Below are 27,159 nucleotides of genomic sequence, written 5' to 3' on the forward strand. Positions count from 1 at the left end.
GTCTCTTGGGATGCTGGCCCTTACCCTCCGCCAACTCTGTCGTGAGGAAGCACAGGCCACACGGAGACGATGCTTGTGGGTGCTCTGACCAACAGTCCCTGCTAAGGTCCAGACAGCAGCTAGCCTCACCCACCAGACAAACGAGTAAGGAACCCTTCAAGATGACTCTGGCTCCAGCCACCATCTGACTGCGACCGCATCTGAGCCCAAGAGAGAGAACTGTCCACTGGAGCCCAGTCATCCCCAGGAGGATGCAGTTATCAGTAAATGACTGTTGTTTTAGGTCTCCACGTTTGGGGCAGTTTGTTATGCAGCTGGTGCTAACTGGAAGAAGAGGATGAAAACACAGCGTATCTAGAAACACTGCGGTGCAAATGTAGAGTGAGGGGAAAGGATAAAGAGAGAATCTTAAAGCTGTCAGGTGGGGAGAGACGACACAGGCTCTGGGGCAGGGGGGTAGGTTTGTTTCACTCACTACTGTATTCAACACATTGAACAGTGTCTGACACAGCATCAGTCTCAATACAATCTGTTGAACATCGCCAAATAAAACTGTCACCCGAAAATCCAATACCTAGCCTACTACAGTAGGCCGAGTAATGGCCCCCAAAGATGTCCACACCTGAATCCTGGAAACCTGTGAATATATTACCTTAGGTGGTAAGAAGGAGTTTGCAGGAATGACTGGAAAAGGCAAGGAAGCACAACTGAGAAGGAACACAGCCCTGATGACACTCTGATTAATAAATCTGTGTTATTTTACGCCACTGGTGGTGGTAATCTGTCTAAGCAACAACAAGAAACTATACCCCTATCATGAAGAGTGTGGGCAAAAATAAAGAGATTCTCAAAGATTAAGAATTAGGCACCCGTAGACCTTTGCCGAAAGAACTTCCCAAGGACACAGGCTTTTCAGGAATTAGAACATTGAACTCAGAAAAAGAATGGGGTAAGAGGAATAGTGATAAGCACAAAAACTGGCGGAGATGTAGGGGCAGGAGGAACCTTCCTATGCTGCCGGTGAGCGGACAGATGGGTGGGCCAGTCTGGAAAGCTGCACTGCAGGACTTGGTCCAAGTAAGAACCTGCACACCCCAGGACTCTGCAACCTCACTCCCGGACATGTATTCCAGAGGAATTTCCACACAGGACCAAAGAGGACGTGTGCACGGGAATATGCACTGGAGCGCTATTTGTGGTAGTGGGAGGTCTGGAGGTCAGGCGCGGTAACCATGGCGGGGACACGACAGAATGTCAGGAGGCCATCGGACCTCATGCATACACAGCGACATGCACAGACCTTAAAAAGCAGAGCGCTTGGGGGAAACAAAGAAAAAAGTCTACAGCACGACACGACTGATGTAAATTAAAAACAACACACAAAACATCGTGTATAAGGACACACATAAAAGTGAGGGAGAGGGAGTGGGGGAGAAAAGCAATACATAAATTAAAAGAGGGCCTTTTCACGATCAATGAGTGTGCTTTAACAGAGGGATGTAATTAGCTTATTTCTCTGCCCCGCAGGCCAAATTGAAAAAAAAAAAACAAACGAAAGAAAGTAAACACAAAGATGGGCACTAGGGAGCCTGAGAAATTGTGCAGAGCCAGAGAGCGAGATGCTGGCGAGGAGCAAGAGTCTGGGGCTAGAGCTGTCGCGGACAAAGATCGCTGGGGTGGGCACAGAGGTAGTTTTCCGAGAAGGCGGGCAGTTCACCGGGAGAGTGAGGCGGGGCGGGCATAAGCGGAGCAGCTACTGGCCCTTTGCTCTCCCCAGGACCATGGTAGGAGCACAGACAACGAGATGACCGAGTGTGCTGGTGAAGGCATCTGTGAATGTGGTCCACAGATGAGTGACAAGCACGAAAGAAAGGTGCCACCGGAGTCCTGAGTAGGATGAGAAGCATTATTATTAGCCATAAAAGAACGAGCCTGTTCCGCCGATGATAACGGAGCAATGGTCACTGCGTAGCCGTAATTTCGGGCGGTTAGGTCGTAATCCATAGTTTCACTGTGAATTGGGGCTGGCTGAGATGAGATGATTTCTACCCTGCAGCGGGCTGAGGATCACGGGGCCGGAAAAGTTCTACTGAACAAGCTTGAGGTGGTGAGTCTGGTGGAGTCTCAAGAAAGCTGCCTCGGGCTTCCCTGGTGGCGCAGTGGTTGAGAGTCCGCCTGCCGATGTAGGGGACACGGGTTCGTGCCCCGATCCCGGAAGATCCCACATGCCGCGGAGCGGCTGGGCCCGCGAGCCATGGCCGCGGAGCCTGTGCTCCGCAACGGGAGAGGCCACAGCAGTGAGAGGCCCGCGTACAGCAAAAAAAAAAAAAAAAGAAAGAAAGCTGCCTCCTCCAAGTCCAGGCTTGGGGAGTGTTTTGCAGAGAACCACTTCCTCCTATTGGAGATTTTATAAGACTTTTCCTTCTTGGAGCCCTCCAACAGATAAGAAATCAGAATTTATTTACAGAAGGAGGAAAGCAAGCCCAGCAGCATTTCCATTCTCTGAAGATGTGATGGGTGTATTGTGTTCTTTTGTTCTACAGCCCACGAAGGAACCTGGACTGGATTACCTAAGTGGCTGTGCCAGGGAAAAGGTCAGCGCTTTGGCTGTCTTCCTCATGTCTTACCAGCTTTCAAACAAACGGAGTCAGCTACGTGCTTTATAGCCAAGAGCTTGCCTTTACGCAGCTGGACTTCCTCACAGGAGCAGAGGCTGGGGAAGGGAGACAGGGATGGATAAGCCAACATCGGTGCCCGCAGCTAAAAAAGCTGCTTCACAGTTTCCGTGGCACAAATGTGAATGAAGCCCTTTTAGAAACAGTTTCCAAAGAAGACACGAGGAAATCAGAGTTTTGAGGGTTCTCTGCCTTGTATTGCACTTAAAGCTTCCTTGAACTACAAAGAAGAGGGGTGACGGGCTTTGCCAATAATGCTCCGTCGGGCTCAAGACAAATATATGCACACATAGCCTTTTCTCTATGAAACAGATGTATTTTGTCTTCACTTTGTGTTGTTTTGGAATGCCAGGAAGACCGATGGGTGGTACCCTAAGTAGTCTGGCACCCACGTAACTATAAGAGAGGGTGCTTTACTTCTGGTCTGTGTGGAAGCAGGAGAAGAAATGGGAAAAAAAAGCAGAGAGAACGCAGGAAAGGAGTCCAAACAATAGAAAAATGAATGCTGCATCCCACAGTAAGGCTACCAGAGCCAAAGCTTTGGTGCTAAGAGTTAATGTCAGCATAGACCAAGATTATTAAACTTCTGTGGGCCCCAGTTTTCTCATGTCTAAGAAGGGTATAATAGAACCTCTTGTAGAATTCTCGTGCAGACTAAATGAGATGTGCATAAATCACTGCTCATCACAAGTAAATGCTCAAAACATGTTCAGTGTCACAATTCAGGCTCTGCGACCTGCTTTGCCTTCAGAGGTATCTATTTTTAGTCCAAGAGGGGCATGTTTAGTCTGAAAATATCCAAAGAATGTTAATACTATTAATATTATTAATGCATCCTTAAAAATAAACTATCAAGACTGCACTGAAAAAAAAATGCATGGGTAGGTGGCACCTTGTAACACTATTTTCCTTCATCAGGTAGCACGGGAAGTCCTTCCCTATGCCCGGCAATGTACCTTGCCTTTGGAGCCCCAGGGTGCCCGTGTCCTGCTAGATTCTAGGATGAGCACACCCCTCTCTGCACCCACTCCTATAGCTCATGTGACCCTGGTGAGTGCACAGACAGGGTTGAGAACCTCTCCTGTTTCAGATGCAAGATTCATCACTGCCATACTGTGGCCCCTGGAGGAGCAGGCTAGGCATGAATACAAAGTGCCAGAAGGCTGTGGTTCTCTCTCTTTTCTCTCCACCTGTGGGGAGAGAGGTAAAGATGGCTGGAGAGGCTCTTGGAACACGCCCAGTGACTGAAGGACACTGCCTTCCCTTTCCTGTCTGGGAGATGGCTGGGATCACAACAGGGAAGTGTACGAGGGTCCTACACCCCATTCATTGATTTGGTGGCTCATGGAAGGGCCTGGGCATCTATTCTTTGAAAGAGCTTCCCAGTGATTTCTGTCACGCATGTTGCGAGCCACCTCGAGATGGATGAGTGGAACCGCCAGTTTCTCTGGCACCCTGATTCCTGTCCAAGTCTATCTGGTATCATACTCAAAGCAAATAAATCAGCAGTGTTAGGAACATTTATGGCTCAACAAATACCCATGTGCTCCTTCATACTTCCCAGCCCCTCTCCGGTTAGGTGGAGCATCTGTACAGTTCTGGCCAATGGGCTGTGAGCAGAAGCATTCAGATACAGGGGTGAGTCTGTTCAAGTGATGTTTCAGATAATGGGTTACCATCAGCCTGGGTTCCTGAGTGAATACATGGAGGAGAGCTCTGTGCTCATCTCTAAACCTGCAGTGGACGTGCAGTGCAACCAGAAAATAAGCTCTTTTGGTGGGCCATGCCACTGAAATTTGGGGGGTTAGTTTGCTACTGCTGTGTAACCTATCCTCATCTTGACTAATACTCCAGTCACACAAAGGAAGAGCCAGCCGGGACTCCCAAACTGAGGTGGAAGGAAACACTGGAGCAAGATCGCCCTCCTCTCAGCTCCTTCCTACGAGGCCAGATTAGGGCTGGGAACGTGAAAACAGGGTTGCTGTTTTTTGTGTGTTTTTTTTAAATAAGTATTTTATGAATTTAAACTTCGCTAATATTGGCATCTTCTTCCTCATATAAAGAAACTCCTAAGAGAAATGGAACAGGTAAGATATGAACAAATTTCCATCAAGGACAAAAGAGAATAACTGTGCTTGTGTGTGGATGTCAAGTTATTAAAGCTGGGAGATACTGATCATGGTCCATAATCCATACTTTATTTTTTTGTTTCTTCAATTTGAAATTAAGGAAGAGTAGAAAGAAAAAAACCATGCCTATCTTTTCACAGCCTAGACTTACTAGCCTCTTAATATTTTAGCATAGTAGCTTTCCTTCTATTTCTGTGAGTCTACTTCTATATATTAAAAGCCATACAACTGGGCTTCCCTGGTGGCGCAGTGGTTGAGAGTCTGCCTGCTGATGCAGGGGACACGGGTTCGTGCCCCGGTCCAGGAAGATCCCACATGCCGCGGAGTGGCTGGGCCCGTGAGCCATGGCCGCTGAGCCTGCGCGTCTGGAGCCTGTGCTCCGCAGCGGGAGAGGCCACGAGAGTGAGAGGCCCATGTACCGCATAAAAACAAACAAACAAACAAACAAAAACCATACAACTGTAAGAATACACACTTAAAAAAATAAACTAGGACACTACAGAAGTGTTCAAAATATCCTTTGACCCATACTCGTAGGTACTCTCTCCTCCCACCCCCATAACTATTATGAGATTAGCTTAAATTGTTCTGCTCTATTTCAAATATTTTTGCGTACACACATGTAGAATTCAGGCACATTTATACACATATAAATTCACAGGAAATATAAAGTACTGTTTTGCAGTCCTGCATTTTCAATATACAGACAAGAAAAGTATCACGGAGAGGGAGGCTGAGTGGGAAGAGTTCACATGAGATCTAAGGCTAAATAAAGCAAAACGGAGATGAATCTTTATTTAACCTATGTAAGGTCACAACAGTTTCACTTCTAGAAATATCTCTGCTGTTACTGATTTTTAGTTAAAAATATCAAAGCGATACTGACGTAGCCTATCATGGGAGATAATTCAGATGAAGTGAATGGCTGCTTCAGAGACAGACCAGCTCTGGACACCTCAGCATGAGGCTTTACATCTTATCTCCCAGTAAGGGTGGTCAGCCTAATAGTAAGTACATATTATAAATGAATTAATTAGTAGAAAGAAGTACATAATAAAACACATGGTTAACCTTTAAGGTCATTACTCTTTCTAAGCAGACTCCTTCATTCGGTTTGGACTCCTCTTTCCCTTTAAGCATGAACACTGACTGTCAAGTGCCCTTCAAGATAACGTGGGCGAACACTGAAAGTGGATTCGATCAGGTGTTCAGAACCAGTGCAGTAGTTAGAAACAGGCACCAACGGACTTAGAACTAATGGCTTTAGGGGTAGCTCTTGGGCTCATACAAGAGGATGCTCAGTAAATTGCCACAGGCGGTGAGTTTACAGGATGAGTGCTGCACGCTGCACACATGCCCGAGTAGGAAAGTGCCGGACCCCTCACACCTACGAGATTCCTCCTGCATTAGAAGGACTGTGGGCAGACGCAGTGCAGCACTACCCACCCTGGCAGACTCGCAAACTTAAAAGTGGCCCAAAGGATATGACTCACAGACTTAAAAATGACCCAAAGCGTATCAGCCTGATATCCCTAAAGGAGAAGGAACTGGGAACTGAATCCAACCACATGGCCAACAATTCAATCAATCACATTTACATAATTAAACCCCAATAAGAACTTTGGATTCGGAAGCTTGGGTGCACTACCCTGGTTGGCAATGCTCTGAGTTGGCCACACATCACAGCGCAAAGGAGGTAACACCTTTCAGGACTCCAGGGGAAGAAAACAGTTGGGAGCTTTGCCTTCAGACCTCTTCCAGATTTCAACTATATGTCTCTTAGTTTGGCTGGCTCTGATTTGTATCTTTGTGCTATAATAAAACTATAACTGACTTTGCAGAACTTTCTGAAGAGTTTGTACAAAATCTCATAAAGAATGTGTGTTGGGCTTCCCTGGTGGCGCAGTGGTTGAGAGTCCGCCTGCCGATGCAGGGGACACGGGTTCGTGCCCCGGTCCGGAAGGATCCCACATGCCGCGGAGCAGCTGGGCCCGTGAGCCATGGCCGCTGAGCCTGCGCGTCCGGAGCCTGTGCTCCGCAATGGGAGAGGCCACGGCAGTGAGAGGCCCGCGTACCACACACACACACAAAAAAATGTGTGTTGCCTGTGTTTGATTCAAGTCTATGGTTCAATGGGACACAGATTCATGAGCCAGTGGTCACATCCAGTTTGCTTTACCAAACTATCTGAGGAAAGCACTGATAATTTTTGCTACACAGCAGTTGACCTAAACAATTAGGTAAAAAATACGTAATATAGAGAGGCTGGACCTGCCATCACATATCCCTCCTATGAGTTCTCAGGTCTTCTCCTGTGTTTATCCCTTCCTATCACTTGACATGTACCATTGTAATAACCTGTTTATTTGCCTGTCTCCCAAACATCCTTCAGGCCAGGTCTGTGTCCTGTTCATCACCGTACCCGCTCTGCCTAGCACAGAGAAGATGACCAATCATGTTTACAAAATGAATGAATGAAGAGCCAAATGCTTCCCTTTCTAGAGTAATTAATTCTACTTTGCCTAAATTACACCAGCTCCTTTCAGTGTGAGGAAATGAGTGGTTCTATTACAGAGCATGCAGACCTAAATGATTACCTCATTTAATAATGAGCCAGGACCAGTAATAAAAACTGTCTGCCTGTTGTTCCTTAGTTACTGCTCTGCCAAGTAGCCCAATCTGTTAGCTGACATTAAAGATCTAATTTAATTAAATCTTGAACAAGGCTCAGAAAACCTCCTGAGAGCACTCTGTTTAATTACAGGCAGGGGGCAAGCACCAATCCTATTGATCTGGTCAGTTCAAATTCTATACAATGAACGTGGGCAACGGAAAAAAAAAGTGGCCTCTATTGCTTTCCACACAACTTTGATGAACTCTGGATTCTGAGTTGCTAGAAAGACAGGAAAGGCCAACCAGCCATGTTATCGGGTGGTACCACAAGGATGGAAATGAAACTAGAACTCAGTCATTCCTCAGAGCTATATATCATGAAGAAGACACAACGACCAACCACAAAAGACAGATTTCTCTTCAGGGAAATAAAATATATTGGGTGGTGGTAGGTAGAAGTCATCCAGCATTTAAAATCTAGCAAACTGGCATTTACAGGCATCTAGCAAATTCTGACACCCACAATTGTCTTGAAATAAAGAGAAATAAATCTAATTCATGGGTATGTATACAAATTCCTGAGGAAATTTCCAGTTAAGGAAGAGAAACAAGTTCCCCAATATATTTTTATTTGGAAATATAAATTATATAAATTTATATAAAATATATAAGTTTATATAAATTTAAATAAAACCGTATTAACTGCAAAACTTACACGGTAATAAATGTGATCAGAAGAAAGATTTTGAGTATTGTGTGTGTGTGTGTGTAGTTATTCAACGTCCATCTAAGAGTTCTGAGTCCTTCAAATATGTAAGAATTCTTGGGGGAAAAAAGATGGTATGGTGTTAACCTTTCCAGACTACTAAACAGGTATCTCTGGATTTCATCCCAAACGATTACTGATAACTTTTGAGCATTTACTACATGCCATGCATTGGTTAAGTGCTTAGATAATTCATGAGGATTACCTAGTTTCCCTGCACGGGGTACTATTATTACCCCCACTTCATGGCGGAATAAACCGAGAGGTTAGGTAACTTGCCAGAGACTCACAGTGGCTTGGGAGATCAAGCTGTGACTCCAGGTGGTCACAGATCCCTGGCACAGAGTGTGGTACCATCACACTATGCTGTCCTTAATACTAACCTCCAGAGTTGGAGAAAATACTCGAAGGGGAACTGGCTTTTTCTCCTTTGCTAGTCACAGTCAAGGGCTGTCTTGTGCTTTATTAACTCAAGTTAGAGGAGGAAATTTATTCTAAACCACAATATGTAATTAGGCCTACGACCAACATTTCCTTCACAAAGTAAGCACCATCAGAACGGGCACGCTAAGCAAGCACACCTAATTAGGGCATTAGTCATAATGATCAGGGAGTGTAGCCCAGGAAATTACAGGTGCTGTGGGCCCTAGCACTAAGTAAATGTCCTCAGCTTGCCCAGAAGTCTTTGCTGACTGCAATGATTTACACCTGCTGTTGCAAGGACGGAGACTTGCATCCGATACAGCTGGGTTCTGAAAATAAGCTTATGCGTGTGAGTTCACACAAAATGACATTCAGATATGAGAGTTAGGAATGCTGGCAATAGCCACAAATGAGGAAAAGAGTTGATAACATTCAAAAATAGTAATTTCTTCTATATTCATAAGTAATGGCAATTATGAAAACTGCATGTAGATTAAAAGGAGAATGATGTACACACACTGATCTTACTGAAAAGCAAGTTAAAGAGTAATGGTGTGGGCTTCCCTGGTGGCGCTGTGGTTGAGAGCCCACCTGCCAATGCAGGGGACACAGGTTTGTGCCCCAGTCCGGGAAGATCCCACATGCCGCGGAGCGGCTGGGCCCGTGAGTCATGGCCGCTGAGCCTGCGCGTCTGGAGCCTGTGCTCCGCAACGGGAGAGGCCACAACAGTGAGAGGCCCGCGTACCGCCAAAAAAAAAAAAAAAAAAAAAAAAAAGAGTAATGGTGTGATCAACTGGATGTATTTTTTTCTCCTCTGTGTGCAAAATTACCAGTCACAGCACAACTCGAAAGCAAGCTTCTAATATTGCCACAATGGAGAAAGAGAATAAAGTAGGTCTAGTAATTCAAAGTGAAGTTCAGAGGGAATTGTCTCTGATTGCAGAATTCACTGCTTCACCTCCAGTCCAATCACAGATCAAATTAACAGCCAAACAAAGAAGTACTTGTGGGTTCCTAAGAAAAAACTCCATCTTTGGAAAAGTGAGTGCTTTAACAACTCTGCCAAACATTTCTATCCTGAAACATCAGCTCCTTTAGTAATGGCTGTATTTCCTAAGCAAAGTGGTTCTCAAACCTTTTCAGGCCATAGAGCCATTTAGTGAGCTGGGGTGACTACCAGGAATTACACACACACGCACACACACACTCTCTCTCTTTCTCAGAACACACACACACACACACACACACACACAAAAATATATATAAGATTATTAACTTTAATGAGTCTGCACTAGAGGAGAGGACATGTCACAGTAGACTCAGTATGGATATGTGAGAGCAGGTACTATAAGTTTCAAGAAAAATTTACAGAAGAAACTGCAAAGGGGAAATTCTGTATATTTTTGCAAATTATAAAATATTGTTATCCTACCTCAAAGGAAGAACATTTTAATTGAGCTTGGGGAAAGATGTGTGTACCCAGAGAATAGTTGAGAATCACTGCACTGGGATACTTTTTAGCATCCACTTAGATCTGCGATTGCAGAGAAGAGCGTTTTTAAAAATCTTACCTGCACGTCTCAGCGCTTTCAGAATACTTTCAAGAACGACTTCATCATCAGAAAGGGATGGTGATTCACAAGACTAGAAACACCACCAAATTCTTGGGGCTGCCCTTGGCTCGACCAGCTGGCTGCTCCTTTGGCCCCAGCCCCCAGGGAAAGGCCTGGCACTCACCCTCCTGCGCAGCCGGTCCCGCTCCTCCCGGATGGCATTCATGGTGGCCTTGGTCCTGTTAAGCTCCTCCTCTTTGCTACACAGCATGGCAGTCAGGCTCTCGTTCTCTTCCCTCAGCCCAGCCAGCTCCTTCTCCCATCGAGACCGCTCTTCAGCAAGGTTGGGATACAGGTCCCGGCCAAGGACCCCTTCGATCTCCTCCACTGTCTGGAAAACACAGCCACAGAGACAAGCCAAGTGAGTTCCCTGGGAGAAATGGGAGGGGGAGAAAACAGGCCAGCTCGGGGTGAGTGTGCCCAGAGGGGTGGGTTCCACAGTCACTTCACTGCAGAAAGTAATCAAGAGTGGCGAGAGCCCCCGATTATCTATCCTCTCCCCGTTTTCAGATGAGGCTCTGTCACTTGCCTGGGTCACAGTCTGTGTGACCCAGCAGTCCCCCCGGTAAGAAAAGCACAATCCCTTCCTGGTATTTAAGTCTATCAGTAGTGCTAACTGCCAGGTCCACACAGATGTTTATCTCTCTCACCCACGGTCCAGAGTCGGTGAATACACATAACCAGACAGCAAGCCAGTTAGTGATCCAGGTAAAGCAAATGTGAGGTTGCAAACTGCATACAAAATCTAACTTGAAGTTTCCTAAATTACAGGCTTCCCATGTTCCAACTCAGCAATAGGATAGGTCACATCACTGTCTACAGCTTTTAGTGTCACAACAGAATCAGAAGGTGTGAATGAGGTTCAGTCCCAAGATAAGAAAGACAAAAATAAACCTCAGTGACACATTAAAGAGTGAGTTCATTGTGGAGGTTTCTAAGACAGGAGGGATTTAATTAATAACGCAGCTATGTGCTTAAAAAGAACAGAATCTTAATACTATGTGGAGAGTTTTTTTAAAAATTCATTAAAAACACCAGTATTAATGGAGAAGAAACACGCATAAAATTCGAGAAAAAAAAAGGAACAACTCATTCTGTTTGCTGTCAGAAACTATTCATTCACAATTACTGTCCTTTGGAAAAGGAAGCATGCACCAAATGATCTGGAAAGACGAGGTGGGATTGCCATGTAGGGGTAGAGGCAGTGAAGAGATGGGATGGGAAACAGGTCTCAAAAATGGGTGGCGTAAGGATGTGTCACTCTTGGATGCTCACATTGGTTCCCTGATGAGGACAGTTACCCAAATCGTGCTGCCACTTTCCACATGCAGTGCTTTGTCCTTCCTCTCAAGTCAGAGACTCATGTCCTACTCAGCCTGCTCTGTCCCTTGCTGGCTGGCAGACACCCTTGGCTTCCTCCTTCCCTCTCAATGCTAAGGCTGGGGCTAGTACCCAAGCTGACATTACAATCAAATACAGGGTCTGGAGATTCCAAAGAAAGAAATACTAGTGGTTACTTCCCCAAACCACATCAACTATGTATTTATAATTGTGATGAATAAAGATGGGAAACCAGATGTATTATAAACATGAATCATGGTTTACCTCGAGAGACCACAGCTCTTTTGTGAAATCCAGGATTCCTGTTGATAGAAACTTGCGCCCAGAGTCCTCAAACATTTTTCAAATAACACATCACATTTTCCCTTTTATATAGGCTCCTCTCAGACTTTTCAGTTTGAATTGTGATGCCTAGGTCACTAAGCTCTGGTGAAGTAACATAAAGATACCAGAGGCCCTGTATCAAGGGGACTTGACATTCCCATTGCTCATGATGAGTTTGTGCAGATGCAGCAGATTCTTCTCACCTGGTCCTCCCTAAGCAGTAAGATAAATGCACATGAAAGGCGGGACTGAGGTCCAGTCCAGTGCACTCAGGATAGATGACTCGTTCAGGCCCTGAACTTCCCCCTTGTTAGCACCATGAATAGATAACTCCGGAAATAATATTCCAGAGACCTGAAAGCTTTAACAAAATTTCCAAGTTAATCTTACAACCCCAGAGTGCTACATGATGAACCACACTAAAATGACATGGCTCAATACTAGTAATCTAATAGTTTCCAAGGAAGTAGTCATTTTTGCAGCAAAGCCAGTGATCTTGACTATTGATATAATGACTTTTTCTGATGTGAGTCAACCCAGCAAAAATTTATAGGGCTCCTGCTTCTCCCTGGTGGCCCAATCTTTAGTATGGCTTTCTTAGAAACACTCACTCTCTAATAGGTCTTTGAGTAAAACCACACTTCAGAAGAAAGGCACCTGATCATTTCCCTCATATGATCTGAAAAGAGCCAGAAAGAGAGGATGGGGGTTGGGGGGGGGTCCTACCTTAATAGCCAAGTCACAGTGCTCGCTGGCAGTGGTGAGCTGCTCGATGTGCCTGTCCACCTCTGCCACCGAGAGGCTGCAGCTACTCTTCTTCCTGCAGCAGACCACATTCTCCAGCCCCGTCAGCACCCTCTGCAGCTCCGAGTTCAGGTCGCTGCAGTTATCTGCAAGTGGATGTGGATACGACGAGTTAAGCAGGCAGGTGGGCAATGGGCGCTCTCTGTTTCGCTTACGGAGAGGAACCCATTCAGGTGAAATGGATGGCAGTGGAGCTGGACATGTCCAAGTTTAACACCGGTAGCCTGATCTCCCAGCCTGCTGGCCTTCTGAGGCCTGGGGCCAATGCAAAGGCTTTATTAAGGAGTTTCAGACCATGGCCATTTTCTAGACAGCCATGCCATGCTGCATTCTCTCGTCTTTCACTCAAAACAGACACATCTCAAGTTTCTCTAGTAAGAACAAAGAAGTGTCCCCAGAAGGGGCTGTTAGGACATCTGGTCAACCTTCCTGCTCAGCCATTCAGATAAGGACTGATTTCAGGAAAAGTTTCAGCTAAAAAGATCTCATAACTTTATTAAACAAAACAAAGAACAAAAAAAAACCCAGAGTGAGCAGAGACACTAGGTGTTTAAAAAAAATAGCAACTGTATAAGGGACAGTCCTTGCCCTCAGCGAGCTTATAATCAGGACTTTTTCCCCTGATATAACCAATCAACAGGCTCTATCACTGCAATTTATACCACTTCTTCCATCAGGGGGAAAACAAACTGTTCTAACAAATTCCATATTGTTCTCCATGTAAATGTCTTGTAAGCAATTCTAATAATTTGATTCTGACTTAAAAGTCTGGGTTACTTTTAATTGCTGGACACCCAGGGCTTAGTCCAGGGAGGAGAATTAATTATAATCTTAATGTGAACTAGACATATCTTTTTGGGGGGGGGTCGGGTATTTACTTTATTCTAGACACAACACCAAGCTCCAAGGATGCAATTTCTTGGAGATTTTTTTTAATATCTTTATTGGAGTATAATTGCTTTACAATGGTGTGTTAGTTTCTGCTTTATAACAAAGTGAATCAGTTATACATATACATATGTTCCCATATCCCCTCCCTCTTGCATCTCCCTCCCACCCTCCCTATCCCACCCCTCTAGGTGGTCACAAAGCACCGAGCTGATCTCCCTGTGCTATGCGGCTGCTTCCCACCAGCTATCTATTTTACGTTTGCTAGTGTATATATGTCCATGACACTCTCTCGCTTTGTCACATCTTACCCTTCCCCCTCTGAACTAGACATATCTTAAAAGATAATTTTGGGGGTGCAAAAATCCCCTTAAGTCAAATATAAATATGTTAACCTATTTTGGATTCTATGTATCACTATGCCATTCAATTCTTATAGCAAGACAGGTGTTAACTACAGTGATTTATCAAAGTACACCTTTCCCTTACACTCGGCCTGACTCCTGTATGAAAGAAGCTTAATGTCTTCACACTTCCCTCCTCTGCCCTTCTCATCGCAGGTTCCATGCCCTAAAATAGTCAATTGCCTTTGGCGCTCACTTGCAGAAGACTTCAAGAAAACTCCCAGCATTACACTAAGAGGATGTCTCAGAATATTCTGGGCAACTTTATTTGACTGCCTATATCTACAAGTTACCTAAATCTAGACAGAAGAGAAGTGTGACGCTTTCACTGCAACCAATGAACACAATGATTCCCCCTCCTCTCCAACCTGTTTTCCCCATCTCTCCCAGCTCTGTGAACAGCACTACCATCCTCCCAGTTACTCTGGCAACCTTGATTTCCTTTTGCTTCACACCCTAAATCCAATCCATTTTTTGACTGCAACCTCCAAAACATATCCCCAAACTGACCTCTTCTTACCACCTCCACTGACACCAGCCTTGGTCCCAGCCACCATCATTTCTTAACTGAACCACCTGAACAACCTCCCACCTCCAGTCCCCAGCACTGTAGCCAAAGTGAGTCTCTTAAGGACATAAGCTGGATCATGTTACTCCCCTGGCCCAAACCGTTATATGGCTTCCCACTGTCATTCAACTAAAGTCTAAACTCCTTACCAGAGTCTCTAAGGCTCTGCACGATCAGCCCTGTTGATGTTTCAACCCAGGCTGTACCGTGGAACTTCCTGGGGAGCTTTTACAAAACACCAATGTCCAGGCCCCACCCAGGCCAGTTAAATCACAATCTCTACGGGTGGAGCTTTGTTTGGCACTGGAAAAATTTTTTAGGCTCCTCAGATAACCCTAATGTGTAGTCGGGGTGGGAACCACTGGCTTCTCTGGTCCTTGCCTCATCTGTCCACCTTCCCCCACATCACTATGCTGTGTTCACGCTCCTGCCTTCTCTCCATCCTTGGAAGATGCCAACCTCTCATCTGCCCCAGGGCTTCCTTTTCCTTTGTTGTTCCCTCTGCTGAGACTGAATTCTACCCAAATCTCCTCCTACATTCAGCTCTCAGCTCAAATGCCACCTCCTCACCAAGCTCTTCTCTGTCTAAAGCATGGGGTTCCATCTCTTCCCCCTTAGTCCCTGTCCTATTATCCTATCTTCTCCATGGCAATTATCACTATCTGCTCTGACCTATGTGTCTGTCATCTCTCCTCTACTGAAGTGTAAGCTTCAAGAAAGAAGGGACGTTGACCTTCCTCCTCATTTCATCTCCAACACAGGATAGGCAATCAAGAGTTATTTTTAAATGACCAAATATAAATACCACATCATTATATATTTAAGAGTCAGCAAGACTAGAAATAGACTGTCAAAAGCAGCATGTTTTACATCTACCTTATGCTTTTCGTCCTCAGTATGGACCATGCCCTGAACTGCTGACAACAGGAGGACAATCCCCACTGCCGAAGCCCTCTGGAGATGGACGGCAGGTACCCATCACCAACTCAAGGCAAGGACGTCCAGAGCTAGGCGCAGCACTCCTTAGTTCCCACACACGTTGATGAAACTATCTCCGGAGCACACTTAATTCCAGGGTAACAAATGGAGAAGTTTCTCCAAAGGATCATTTACCTTGAGGTGCAGGGTTTCCTGGTACCCTGGGCTGAAGTTAACACACACCCCTGAATTATTTGCATTATTCCTGAGTGGGATGAGGAAGGAAGATGTCTCTATTCAGCCATTCATAAGGATTTCCCTAGCACGGCCCCACCTGATGCAATGATCACCCTGGACGTGTCTGCTGAGGGGTCTTCACAGCAGGACTGGAGGGGTGCCACCAGGTTGTGTCCTGAGGATGTTGGGTTACAGGCAACGGGAGGCAAGTGTAGGGACCTGATCAGTCTTTCTTTCTCATTCTTTAATCAGTTGCTGAGCCCTGGCCTCAGGCTAGAAGCAAGGTACAGAGATGAGCATGAGACTTTCAACTCTGAGGGGCTCACAGATGTACGTGGCAAAAGCCACAGTCCTCTCTCCCACTATCCTGGGGAAAGTAACCACAGAGAGCATGATGCAAGTATAGGACGGAGCATCAGGAAGACGGAGGACTTCCCTGGTGGCGCAGTGCATAAGACTCCGCACTCCCAATGCAGGGGGCCCGGGTTTGATCCCTGGTCAGGGAACTAGATCCCACATGCGTGCCGCAACTAAGAGTTTGCATGACACAACTAAGGAGCCCACGTGCCGTGACTAAGGATCCCATGAGCTGCAAATAAGACCTGGTGCAACCAAATAAATAAATAAAAAGGAAGATGGAGGAAGGCATTTAAATTAACATGCAGACTGCAAACAGCTCAGGAGCATATCCTATTCATACCTAGGAGGGCTATAAATGCTTTCCTTGGTCTCAGGAAGCCCAATGTGTATCACACAGGCTGGATGATGAACCCGACACACTCTTGCCTATTACCCACTGGTTTTACATAAGCCCCACCAGTAGTCAGGTGACCCTTGGCTGTCCTTTGTCAGTGTTCCCAGTTTGGGGCCTCACAGTAGGACAGGGTGGCCAGGCTGGCAGAAGCAGACATTCTGGGTCCCCTGTTGGTGCTGTCGCATAGCACCACTCACTCACCACCACTCACCCCACCATCAACGCTACTCGATACAGGGTGGCCTTATCTTTCAGTTGGTGGCATATTCTTCTAAATATAGACTTTGAATAAATCCTCAGTTCCTTCCCTTGGCCTCCAATGCCCTGCACGGTATGGGCCCTGCCAGGCACTGGAGCTTCAACACTGAAGGCCAAGGTAGTTGGAGTCTTTATAAAAGACCCGAAGTTTAACTTACGGGACCAGAGGAACAAGATAAGCTCAGACCAGGGACCAAGAGCTCCAGAACAAACAGAAAGTGCCTCATTTATAAACCACAATGAAATATCATCTCAGGCCCATTAGGATGGCTACTATATCAACAACAACAGAAAATAACAGGCATTGGTGAGGAAGTGGAGAAATTGGGGTCCTTGTGCACTGTTGGTGGGAACAGTAAAATGGTGCAACTGCTTTGGAAAACAGTATGGCAGTTCCTCAAAAATTAAAAATAGAACTACCATGTGATCCAACAATTCCACTGCTGGGTACATACCCAAAAGAATGGAAAGTAGGCCCTGAGACAGATCCTTGTATATCATGTCCATAATAGCCAAAAGATGGAAATAACCCAAGTGTCCATCGGCGAATGAATGGATAAACCAAGTGTGGTATATACATACATCAGAATATTATTCAGCCTTAAAAAGGGAGGAAATTCTGACACATGCTACAACATGGATGAACCTTAAGGATATTAAGAGCTAGGTGAAATAAGGCAGTTACTAAAAGACAAATACTGTATGATTCCACTTATATGAGCTATCTAAAGTAGTCAAATGCATAGGGGACAGAAAGTAGGATGGTGGTTACCAGGGGCTGGAAGGAGGGGGGCGGGGCAGGTATTGTTTGATGGGTACAATTTCAGTTTTGCAAGATAAAAGAAGTTCTGGAGATCTGTTGCACAACAATGTGAATATAACTAACAGTACGGACCGGTACACTTAAAAATGGTTAAGATGGTAAATTTTATGTAATGCGTCTTTTACTACAATGAAAAAAAAAAAAGGCTCCTCGTTTAGGTGATGATCACAGTGGCTTTGGTTTGATCAGCACTCTTGACACTTCAGAAAGGGCTTTCACATACATCATCAAGTTCCACCCCAGCAGGAAGGCGGTAAGCCTCGTTCCACAGAGGAGGAATCTGAGACTCGAAGACACCCAGTTACTCACCCATGGCTGCACAATGGGCGTGGGGGTGGGGGTGGGCAGGGCTCGAACTACAGTGTTGGCCTTCTGTGTCCAGGGCTATCTTCACCACACTGCTCCAACCCAAAACAAGTACTGCTGTGTGGACAAGAACAGGCCAGCTCAGCCAAGCCTGTGAGGGTACCTACTCATAGCTGTTGTTTCCCAGGAGAGGCAACAGAGGACATATATCAGAATTAAAGGAGGAATATTAACCGTGAGTGGACTCGGAAAAATTAACGATGTATAATGTAATTCTTAGAACAATCACTAGAAAATAATGATGAAGAGGCATAGCCAGAAAGCAATAAATAAAATAAAATTCTAAAAACTATGCGGTTAACCCAGAAGAAGGAAGACAGGATGGATAGAAGAACAAAAATTCAGAAGGGGCAAACAGAAAACAAATAGTAAACTGAAAGACCCACAATCGATCGATCATTAACTACATTAAACGTTCATAGACTCCCCAAAAGGAAGATACTGTCAGCATGGATTAAAGGCAAGAGTGACACTACGGAGAAGATGGTAGTTATCAAAAACAACAACAGGGGCTTCCCTGGTGGCGCAGTGGTTGAGAGTCCGCCTGCCGATGCAGGGGACACGGGTTTGTGCCCCGGTCCGGGAGGATCCCACATGCCGCGGAGCGGCTGGGCCCGTGAGCCATGGCCGCTGAGCCTGCGCGTCTGGAGCCTGTGCTCTGCAACGGTAGGGGCCACAACGGTGAGAGGCCCGCGTACCACAAAAAAAAAAAAAAAAAAAAACCAACAACAGCAACAAGAGAAAAGAACAAGTGTTGACAAGCATATGGAGAAACTGTAACCCTTGCACATTGTTGGTGGGAATGTAAAGTGGTGCAGCCACTGTAGAAAACAGTTTGGTGGTTCCTGAAGAAGTTAAACATAGAATTACCATATGACCCAGCAATTCCACTCCTAGGTACATGCTCCAAAAAACTGAAAGCACAGACTCAAACAGATGCTTGTATGCCAATGTTCACAGCAGCATTATTCACAATAGTCAAAAGTATAATATAGAAATAATCCAAGTATCTGTTGACGGATGAATGGATAAGCAAAATGTGGTATAAACGCATGACAGTATATTATTCTGCCTTAAAAAGGGACAGAATTCTGATACTGCTATAACATAGATGACTGTTGAAAACATTAGGCTAAGTGAAATAAGTCAGTTACAAAAGGACAAATATTATATGATTCCATTTATATTAGGTACCTGGAATAGGCAAATTCATAGAAAGTAGAAGAGGGACTTCCCTGGTGGCACAGTGGTTAAGAATCTGCCTGCCAATGCAGGGGACATGGGTTCGATCCCTGGTCCAGGAAGATCCCACATGCCGCGGAGCAGCTAAACCCATGTCACCACAACTACTAAGCCTGTGCTCTAGAGCCCGCGAACCACTACTGAGCCCACGTGCCACAACTACTGAAGCCTGCACGCCTAGAGCCCGTGCTCCGCAACAAGAGAAGCCACAACAGTGAGAAGTCCGCGCACCGCAATGAAGAGTAGCCCCCGCTCACCGCAACGAGAGAAAGCCTGCGTACAGCAACGAAGACCCAACACAGCCAAAAATAAATAAATTAATTTAAAAAATAAAAATACAAAAAAAGAGAGAAGAGAGGTTACAGCAGTTGGGCAAATGGGGCAATATTGTTTAATGAATACAGAATTCCTATTTGGGAGGATAAGAAAATTCTGAAAATGGATATTGGTGATGGTTGCACAGCTCTGTGAATGTACGTAGTGCCACTGCACTGCACACTTGACATGGAACTCCGGTGTGAAGGGTCACACGAGGCAGACCCGCTGCGGCACCTCAGGCTATGCTGTGCTTTGTAAAGTAAGGCTAATGGCTTGGTTCCATGTCCATGGGACAAAGAGGATGTCCTTTGCAGCAAATACTCATTCCTCTACCAGAGGTTATATCTTTATAAAAATGAATTTGAGGTAGCACATAGCAAGCAACCACGAATAAGGGAAAAACACAATGACTGGGACCAGGGAAAGGCTGAGGAAGCAAATGGAGGTGAACACAGCTGCTAGGGCTGACTCTTCTACTTAGTGCCGTGCTCCCTGGCAGCCAGGGCAGAAATGAATGCTCTCCTGTCAGAAAGGAGGAAGCATTCCAGTTGCACAAGGGACGCAATGTGTTTATAACAATTAGATGCTAAAAGAGTTTAGGTACCTGGGACTTCATATGTGGTGTGAAGCGATGTGACTGCGAGTCTTTTCAGCCACCATTTCCCACATTTGCAGATTTCATATGGTTTCTTCTGATACTAACTTTCAATTAAATTTAAGCTGTAGACCATTCAAGTACAACGTAAAGGGAATTCTGGGCAAGGCTAAGCTCACACAATCTTGGCACTCTGCCTTCTAGCTGTCTAATGTGCTGTAGAGATGAAACAGAGGATAAAAAAGAATAAATGGAAGGGACATCTCCCTTCAACCAGAGGATGCAAACTAGCCCCCTGCAGCCAAAGATGTGTTTTGTTTGGATGGCAGGGTTTCATAACTGGTGCAGCCTTTTTTAAAAAACATTTTTGAATTAATTGCCAGCATTTAAAGATTATTAGAATTTACAGCTATTCCTGTAAAATTAGAAGGTCAGGAAATACCGGGCCCAGCTCTTCCCATGACAGCAATGGGCAGAGTGGCCAGCAGCTGCCCCTTTGGACTCATCAGGCCATGGTGCTCCACTGTTCTGCCTGCTTTCCTCACCCCATCTGCTGCCCACCGCTGTCAGAGTCTGCAGCACCTGCCTGGGTGGGCCACCTTTTCCAAACGCAACTTGCCCCAGTTAGACTTCTGATAGCAGCTGGAGAAAAGACAGCTCAGGTTCTATTTTTCTAAGGAGAACCCAGAGCCTTAGGTTTTTATGTTGCTGTCTGAGGGAAGACCCAAGCACCTGGGAAATCTGCAAAGGAAGCCAGAGGACATTCATGGCTATGGAAATGACGCCTCACCAGCATGCTTTCTTGGTTAAACACCTACTAGTGGGCAAAGCTGGTTTTCCTCTTTCCTCTCAGGATCAATTAGACCTATCCCCAGTGCTGTACACAATAAACCATACCAGAGTCGGTTCATTTTGAATACGGTGTTAAAGGCTAACTCTACTTTTGTTGAACCCCCTGTAAGAACTCTAACCCAAATAAAAATATACCTAAATAGGCTAGATGTCAGAAATATTCCCTTGGTCCTTTGATTCCAAGCAACGTGCATTTACCAGAATGAATCTGCTCCAAAATATGGTCCCAACTTCAAACGTACTTACTCCTGGGGCTCAGCATTCACTTCACAGTTAATGGTTATGTGTCTGCCTAGTTTGGAAGCCCCTCATTCTCTTTTCATAATGGTTCTTTTTAAAGCTTTGCCTTAAAATCTGCTCTTCCAGTAAGCCTTCCCCGATGACCTATAGTCTCGTATTTACTTCTTTCTTTGAGGCATCGCATTCCCCATAATTACTTATTACCTGACACATGGACCCCACGAAGTCTGGCTCTGGGGAGCAGGGACTCTGTTCATCCATCCTTGTGTTCCTAGACGCTCACAACACTGGGCACGGAGTAGTACTCGATAAAGACCGCATGAGTTAAACGTGTAAAGGTAATGAAAGACTTTTTCTACGCTAATTTTTAAAAGTATCACGTTTTTTTTTTTTTTTTGCAGTACGCGGGCCTCTCACTGCTGTGGCCTCTCCCGTAGCGGAGCACAGGCTCCAGACGCACAGGCTCAGCAGCCATGGCTCATGGGCCCAGCCGCTCCGCGGCATGTGGGATCTTCCCGGACCGGGGCACGAACCCGTGTCCCCTGCATCGGCAGGCGGACTCTCAACCACTGCGCCACAAGGGAAGCCCAAAAGTATCAAGTTTTATTAGACTGCTCACTGACCAAGTATCATCAACTTGGAAAATGTGCTTGTGGCATGCCAATGTGGTCTGCAGAACCTCTTCTCACAAAAACAATGTCCAGAGCGATGGGTGGGGCTGCAGTAACACTCGTGAGGTCTGTACTTTATTACCTTTATAGACGAAATAGGCTTCCAGGGCTGGTCTGGGCAGCTAACACTCCCCTAGGACACTGGTCTTAAGGAAAAAGATGTCATGAGTTCCAAACAACCCAAAAAACAATCCAACCTGAGAAGACATGGTCTGCTTAGAAAATAAAGGCTGCTTATCTTAGGAAAGGAGTTCATGAACCTGACAATCATGGGAGCTCATTCTGAGCAAACGTGGTGGATCGATGCCTTTCCATATCTAAAACTCTAAGTCTCTTTTGGGCACTGAAAAATTACTGAATAGTAGAGTTTGAGGGAAATATTTCAAAGTACCACAAAGTGAAGTGGAGCCATAATCTTTCCCGCTCTCAAGCTTGGTTACTCTGTAAGGAAAGTTCTGGAATGATATTAGGTGGCCTCCTTGGCCACTCGGCCCTGCTAACATTCACAGACAGGCCTCGTTTGACCAGGCTCAGATCCCCGGGAGGAAGCACACAGTCTCCTTAGAGAGCCCCCCGTGAGTCAATGTTCAAAACTTCTAAGCCTTCCCTGGGCTTGGTTCTCAGGGATGACCAACATCATGAACCTCTTGGGATAAATTAAGCTGCCCAGTTAAAGTAAGGAGAAGAAAAACAAAAGCAACACAGGGCTTGGGCTGTTCCATCGTCATGTCAGGGTACTAGTTTCAGTCCTGTCTAACTTTTCCAACCTGGGGACTGGTTTCTCAAAGTTTCAGAATCAGGTTACCAATGATCTGATTCTCCTCTAAAAATTCTCTGCTGGAATATAACTGCCTACTTAGTGCCTCATTCCTAACAAAAATCCAGTTTCCTCTGGACAGGCTGCCTTGCCTTTGTAAACACTTCTCTCCCACTCTGCAGAAATCATTTTTAGAGAAGGCGGGACTGCTTTCCCTGCCCCGACCCCGCTTTGTCCCCACTGCGAGGGGCTGCTCGACACTTTGGAAGATTTCTCCTGAAGCCTTTAAGCCTCATGGACCATTAAGCCAGGAAAATCTGGCTTCAACATTAAACATATTTCATAGTCACAGTCATGCCAAATAGCCAGGTTTCATGTGTAAATTCTTCCTTGGTTGTCCTCCAAGAACTATGCACAAGGAGGAAATCTCTATCTAAATGATCACACCAGCAAACATGGTATCATATGCTTCCTGTCCTCGCTAAGGGTTTAATAGTTCAGCATTGTTAAATTCCACAAAAATAAGAATTTCTCACCTAAAACCAGAAAATACCTCAAAACACAGAAGCAGAACCCATCACAGCCTGTGCAAAGGTCCATCAGATCAGGGATTTTGTTTGGTTTACAGCCAATTGCTCCAGACAAGCTTTGCTGTTCCATGAACCGAGTTGGGAAGACAGCCTGCTAGAGGGAGTGCGCCCCACAAACGCTCACACGCATGACGCAACGCTGAGCCCATCTCACACATCTGTGCTGGGCTCTACTGCAACTCCCAGAATGGTTTGGTCTAAGGGTGTTGTTTCTAAGATGGAGATCTGCAAGATCTCAGTGAACAGCAAATACTCTGCTAGTAAAGCCAGGTGCTGTAATCAGACAGCTGCTCCCTAAATTCTGCCACCAGTACTAGAGACCGCAAAGGAGGGCAGTAAGCAGAGCACACCATCCATAAGCATGCTTCACCGTTTAAGCAAGGGTGTGTAAAAGCAAAGCCATCTGTAGAAACACGGGCGGCAACAACAAAGACAGCTGCTTAGCTGTGCGGTCTTGGACAAATGACTTGCCCTCTCTGAACTCTGTCATCCCAGTTTTACAGATGAGGAGATTTACAAGGCCTCCTTCAAGGCTGAGGATTGAACATGAGGATGCATGTAAATGCTCAACACAAAGTAAGGGAACAAAGCATGTTAGTTATGATATGCAGCCTCCCTCTGAACTAGAACTCTCGGCCAAATTACGAAATAGAAACCCCAACTCATAATTCCTACCTTATCTTTGTCTACTTAATTAACTTTACTTTACAAACGATTATGTGACCAGGTTTGAACAGAGGTAATGCAATTTATTTTAAGATGCAGTGTGACACCACCGGGACCTTTCTGCTGTATATGACTGCTTAGGTAAGTCAAAACACTTTCTAAATTGCTGGTTTACTCCTCCAGGCTCTGAGGACCGTGCCCTGGAGCCAGCTTATCGAGGGGGCAGCCAGGCTGTGATGAGTGGGGTTTGAAAACAAAAGAAAAGTGCATTCTGATGAAGGGAATACTCCTGTTTTCTTAAGTGAAGATCGGCAAATATACTGCAGCAAACTCTGTATATAAAACCCAGCTCAAGAAAACCTCTGGGTTGCTAATGCAAGTTTGCAAATATAGCAGGCATAATGAAATGGCTGCTTTTTAATGATTTCCTATGATGGGGTTTATAAATGGTAGCCTTTTTCCCTACTGAAGCAATTTAATTGGAAAATGGCACAGGAGTAGGAAGACGCAGCCAACCAGTTCCAATGAACACGCAGGGGCGGGGCTCAGCTGGGGCCTTAAACAGGTCCTCCTCCTTGCCGTCCCGGTGCCTGCCCTCCACGGGGACCTGGCAGGTACCGGCCGTGCCCACAGCACTCTCCTCCTGCCCCCTGCTCTTTGCTTGCATCGTTCCCACTTATCCCACAGCTTTCTGCTTAGATGTGACTTCTGGCCACGTCTTCTGATGCTCCCACTTGAGGGTGTCGCTAGGGGCCCCTGTCCACCTCCTTTTGTGGTCCCACTGCCAGTCATTCCGTTTCCTTTGCATCCTCCAAAGAACCGTGAGCTCCAAGATGGTGTTCATTGTTACTCACATATCTGGGAGCCTCCGAAGAGCGGGCACTGTTACTTCGGTAAACAGGAGAGCCGAAGTCCCTGCCTGCATGGAACCTGCATTCTAGTGCAAGAGACTAATAAAGAATGGTGATACATATATAAGGAAATAAATGCAAACACGAGGTATCATCGGGTAGTGCTAAGTGCTGTGAAGAAAAATGAAGCAGGGACGGGAAGGGAGTGCCTGCAGTGTGAGAGTGAGTGACAGCGCCAGGACTCTACCAGGGGGCTGGGGAAGGCCTGTGATGAGAGGACAGCTGACTGACATGCATCAGAGAGGCATGTGTGGATGCAGAAACCCTGAGGCCAGAGATGCTGGTCAGGTCTGAGGGACAGCAAGGAAGCCGATGTGGCCAGAGCTGGGAAGAAAACAAGGAGAGTTGGGGAGGGACTTCCCTGGTGGCGCAGTGGTTAAGAATCCGCCTGTCAATGTAGGGGATGCAGGTTCGAGCCCTGGTCCGGGAAGATCCCACATGCCACGGAGCAACTAAGCCCGTGCGCCACAGCTACTGAGCCTGCGCTCTAGTACCCACGAGCCACAACTACTAAGCCCATGCGCCTAGAGCCTGTGCTCCACAACAAGAGAAACCACTGCAATGAGAAGCCCACGCACTGCAACGAGAAAGCCACGCGTGGCAACCCAAAGCAGCCAAAAATAATTAATTAATTAATTTAACAAAAAAAAAAAAAAAGAAAGGGAGAATTGGGGAGGATGAGGCCTGAGGTGGGGATGCCCAGGTTCTGGGGGCCCTACAGGCCAGGGTAAGGAGCGGGGATGTCACTCTGGAAGTGAGGGATTTGAGCGTGGGAGCAGAGTGATCTGATGGCAGGTTCTGAGTCTCACATGCCCAGTCTCCAGCACAGCTCCCAGTGAGCTGCTGCATACATGAATGAAGGCCTCCTACTGTGGACAGAGAACATAGGCATCAGGCAGAGAGGGTCCCTTCCCCGCCAGGAGCCCAGTCTTGTCAGGAATGATACTACCAACAGTTATGATGAACATGTATTTTTACGGAAGGAAAAGATGAAAATAAACAATTTGGGAAAACAAAGCCAGCTCACAGTGCAGACAAGCAGACAATGGCTCCTGTATGGGGCGCCCGGGCTACAGATGGTCCCTCACAGCTGGAACCCTGAGATGTCCCGCAGTGAAGACGCCCTGCCCACTAGACTGGGGTTTGCCCTCCATTCCCCCAGCTTATTTGATTAAGAAATTTTGTTGGGGCTGCCCTGGTGGCGCAGTGGTTGAGAGTCCGCCTGCCGATGCAGGGGACACAGGTTCGTGCCCTGGTCCGGGAAGATCCCACATGCCGCGGAGCGGCTAGGCCCGTGAGCCATGGCCACTAAGCCTGCGCGTCCAGAGCCTGTGCTCCACAACGGGAGAGGCCACAACGGTGAGAGGCCCGCATACAGAAAAAAAGAAAAAAAAATTCAATGTGATGTAAGAAGGAAACCAATGGGGCAGCAAGAGTCAGCACAGGGACTTGCACAAACTGGTGCTCACAAGATGCTTTTGGAGGAGGTGCATTTAAACTGAGACTGAAAAGCTGAGAGGTGCATCCCTGCCGTGAGCTGCTGCTGAGTCTCCTCTTCAGCGGGTGGCCCCCTAGGCTTGGTCTCCAGGTCTCTGCAGTTCTCACTCTTCACATCGAATTCCATTGCTTCAGTAACTATCTGCAAACAGCCTGATGTCTCCCAACTGCTTTCTTCAGCCAGACCTTTATTAGCTTATTTATACCTACTGCCTTCCCAACATCTCCACCCAGATACCTCCAGATGCCTGAAACTTATGCCCAAACAAAACACAAGATCTCTACCCTACTCCACCCTCCCCCAAGCAAAACAAAATACAATTCAGAGCAAAGCCACCTGGTCCTTCTTCCCTGCTTTCATATTGGTGATTGGCCCTATTGTCTATCCACTGTGCAAACGAGACACTTATGGTAGATCCCCACATGCCTACTTCCTCTTTCACCCTGTTACTGATCCTTTAGCAGATCTTGCCGACTTTCTACACTCATCTGCTTTTCCACACCTCAACTGCCACCACCCTAATCCTAGCAACAATTTTGCCCACCTAGACTTTTGCAGTGGTTTCCTAGCTGGCCTCCCCCATTCACTCTTTTTTATTTTTTATTTTTATTTTTTTTTGCGGTACGCGGGCCTCTCACTGTTGTGGCCTCTCCCGTTGTGGAGCACAGGCTCTGGATGCGCAGGATCAGCAGCCATGGCCCACGGGCCTAGCCGCTCCGTGGCATGTGGGATCTTCCCGGACCGGGGCACGAACCCCCATCCCCTGCATCGGCAGGTGGACTCTCAACCACTGCGCCACCAGGGAAGCCCCCCCATTCACTCTTGATCCACTGATTCTTTCTCTTCACCACAGAGTAACTGATTCAAAATGCAAATTTGATCATTTCATTCCCCCGACCCCCAACTATCAAAATC

At 46.2% G+C, this 27,159-nt stretch overlaps 1 protein-coding gene across 2 annotated transcripts in view; it reads right to left on the reverse strand.

Annotated features, from left to right (window-relative positions):
• Positions 1 to 27,159, reverse strand: part of MCC (MCC regulator of WNT signaling pathway) — a 283,142-nt gene that overhangs the window by 61,463 nt on the left and 194,520 nt on the right. For both annotated transcript variants that reach the window (XM_082621909.1, XM_082621908.1), the window contains 2 exons: positions 12,611 to 12,774; positions 10,344 to 10,550 (listed from right to left, as the gene is read on the reverse strand). In XM_082621909.1, coding sequence (XP_082478035.1) covers positions 10,344 to 10,550; positions 12,611 to 12,774 — 371 coding nt within the window. The remainder of the gene's footprint in view (positions 1 to 10,343; positions 10,551 to 12,610; positions 12,775 to 27,159) is intronic.

Source organism: Mesoplodon mirus (assembly GCF_964341445.2).
Source record: "Mesoplodon mirus genome assembly, chromosome: 5".
Classification (NCBI taxonomy): domain Eukaryota; kingdom Metazoa; phylum Chordata; class Mammalia; order Artiodactyla; family Ziphiidae; genus Mesoplodon; species Mesoplodon mirus.